At 28.0% G+C, this 2661-nt stretch overlaps 1 protein-coding gene across 1 annotated transcript; it reads right to left on the bottom strand.

The window, feature by feature from the left end:
• Nucleotides 1-1878: 1878 nt before the first annotated feature.
• Nucleotides 1879-2280, bottom strand: LOC110615464 (protein AUXIN-REGULATED GENE INVOLVED IN ORGAN SIZE). Its single transcript, XM_021757305.1, has one exon. The coding sequence runs from the start codon at nucleotides 2278-2280 to the stop codon at nucleotides 1879-1881; it is 402 nt and encodes a 133-aa protein (XP_021612997.1).
• Between the last annotated feature and the right edge of the window lie 381 nt (nucleotides 2281-2661).

The following is a 2661-nucleotide window of genomic DNA, read 5'->3' as shown; positions in this document are numbered from 1 at the left end:
ATTATTTTTAATTATTTAATCTCTATAATTTTAATTACACATATTATTTAATTTTAATAGTTTTAAATATTCATATTATTTGATTTTTTTGATAATATTAAAATAAATTAGTTAATAATTTATTTGATAGAAAAAATAAAAAAATAATTTTATAAAATATAAAAATATTTTAATTAAGGAATTTCAAAATAAAGAAAAATTTAGATCTTAAACTATTTTTTTTAATAAATAAAAAAAAAAAAGAAAAATAGAATTTGGGTATGTTGAGGTGATTGTGTTTGAAAGAAATTGCCTAACATTTGCGCACAATATCCTAGAAGGCGTGTGGCTGTGGTCAAACAATGCAGATTACCGAACCATGGTACATGTTTTCTCTTGCATACTCATCTCCATCTTCAATTGTTCCTTCCTTGTTCCTTCTCTCTCTCTCTCTCTCTCTCTCTCTCTCTCTCTCTTTCTTTATTCTACTTTACTATATTTAAATACTTCAATTTCAACATGAAAATGGTTTTGTTAAAATCAAGCAAATAAGATAAATTTGTGTACAAGAGATTATGTGATGGAGACTCGAGATGCTTTGTTGTTTTGTTGAGTCTTTCTATTATACAAATGAAGGCCTTATTACACTTTGAATTTCTGAATGGAGAGATGGAATTTGAGAGCTCCATATCTCTCTCACTTTATCCCTTTCTCTGCTTTTATGTCTCTCTCTTATAAATGGGCGTTTTCGAATACTCAATTTAATCAAATTTTAATAATACAAATTTAGGTAGTATATAATTGAGTTTATATACAAACATTTTATTTATTTTAAAAAAATATTTTTAACATTTTTAAACATTTAAAAAAATTGACTTCCTTTTATTTTTCATCCATTAAAATTTCTATATATAAATTTATTAATATATTTTATTTTTTAAATTAAAATTAAATAATAAAAAAATAAATTATTTAATTAAAAAATATATTCCACAGAAAATTATTTTCCGTGAATGATGGGAGTTTAAAGCCTTATATTAATGAATAATCAATTTGAGTAATGAAAATACACCTAAATCGCTTACTCTCCCTCACATTATATTTTCAATTTTTAGTGTTCAAACACAATACACTTACATTTCAAAAACTAAATACAACAAATATAACTTTAAAAATAGTAATTTTAAATCAAATTACATTAATTTTAAATTGTAAATTTGCTCAATCCTTTATACCAACTAAATTAGCTCCTTTTTAATATATTATGATCCTTTAAAATAGATCAACTAAATCAGTCTCAAAATATTAAAATTAATATATTTTATATGATATTAATTTACCTTATATGATATGTACCCGTATATTGCAATGAAACTCGAATTTGATCTTAAATATAATGTTCAAAACAAATTTAATCTTAAATCTCGAATAATAAAAATTTTTTTAACAGGTAGAACTCAAACTCATACCATTGAGAGGAATAATTGATCTGATCTTAAAATCAAGGGGAAAGAATTATTGAAAACCACAAAAGGGAAAAATCACATAATGCCTTTCTTCGCAAGCCACAAATGTAATGGCATGAAGTAATTGCTTAGTTCCATTCCAACACACAAAATTTCTCCAAATAATCTTGAGCATAAGATCACATCAAAACCAAAAATCAAAGCTAAATATTTAATTTTACTCCAGTATTCGTCTTAAAAATTTAAATTTAATCTAAAAATTGAAAAGTTAAATTTTAGAATAAACTAAGTTGAACACAAGTATTAAGGCATAAAACTAAAGATCCATGAGGAGTAGATTAAGAAATAAAAGAACTGTTATATTCCTTTCTTTAATTTCAACATTTAGGAGGGCTGAAAATACAAAATTTGTAAGGTAAAAAAGAGGTGAAAATTACACGTATGTATAAGTTATATCCCTTGCATTGGCAGGCATGAAAGCCAAGATCATTAGCACTGCTAATATGCCTATAGGAAGCAGAAGCAACAAGAAAGGTGGCGGAGGCAACGGCGGAAGTATCAGAGGAAGGATCAACAGAGATGCTGTGAGACATATTAGTAGCAGCAGTGATTCCAAGCTGAAATAGCTCGCCGGAAACAGCTTTCTCCCACTGCCTTGTGATAGAGATCTTTGATACTCCACTTTCTTCTTCTCAACTCTATGATGAGGTGTACTTGGAGATGAGACGCTCAACTTTCTTGATCTCATATCCATTATGTTGCTAGAACAACGATCTTGCAAATTAATTATACTTCTTGAGAATTTTGTACCTGATTCAGTATGTCCAGAACTCATTTAATACTTGATTTAGTCACCAAATCCAAATCCCCAGACAATGCCACAGATTTGAGCCTCTGATTTCTCGAGATTGTTCAATGGACAACCAGCTCTGTCCAAACCCAGAAATCTTTCTCTCTATATTGAAATATTTAAGATCTAACCCAGATTCTGAAATGTGATATGCAGCAAACCAGCAGGACTCTAATCTTGAAGAAAGATGTGTTATAATGCAAATGCTTCTTGTAGATCACAATGTGGACGGTTGATGCTTCATTTGCAAGAACTTTGAACCAGATTCAAAGACAAATTCACAAGAAACCTAGATGAGGTTCGAAATTCTATTAATAAAAGCAATGTCCAACTCTTGTGACCATTCTCTATGCCGTTATATTTTAG

This window comes from Manihot esculenta, chromosome 5 (genome assembly GCF_001659605.2).
Source record: "Manihot esculenta cultivar AM560-2 chromosome 5, M.esculenta_v8, whole genome shotgun sequence".
NCBI lineage: Eukaryota > Viridiplantae > Streptophyta > Magnoliopsida > Malpighiales > Euphorbiaceae > Manihot > Manihot esculenta.
Note: the sequence above shows the minus strand (reverse complement) of the source record. Positions and strands in the feature narration are given on the sequence as shown.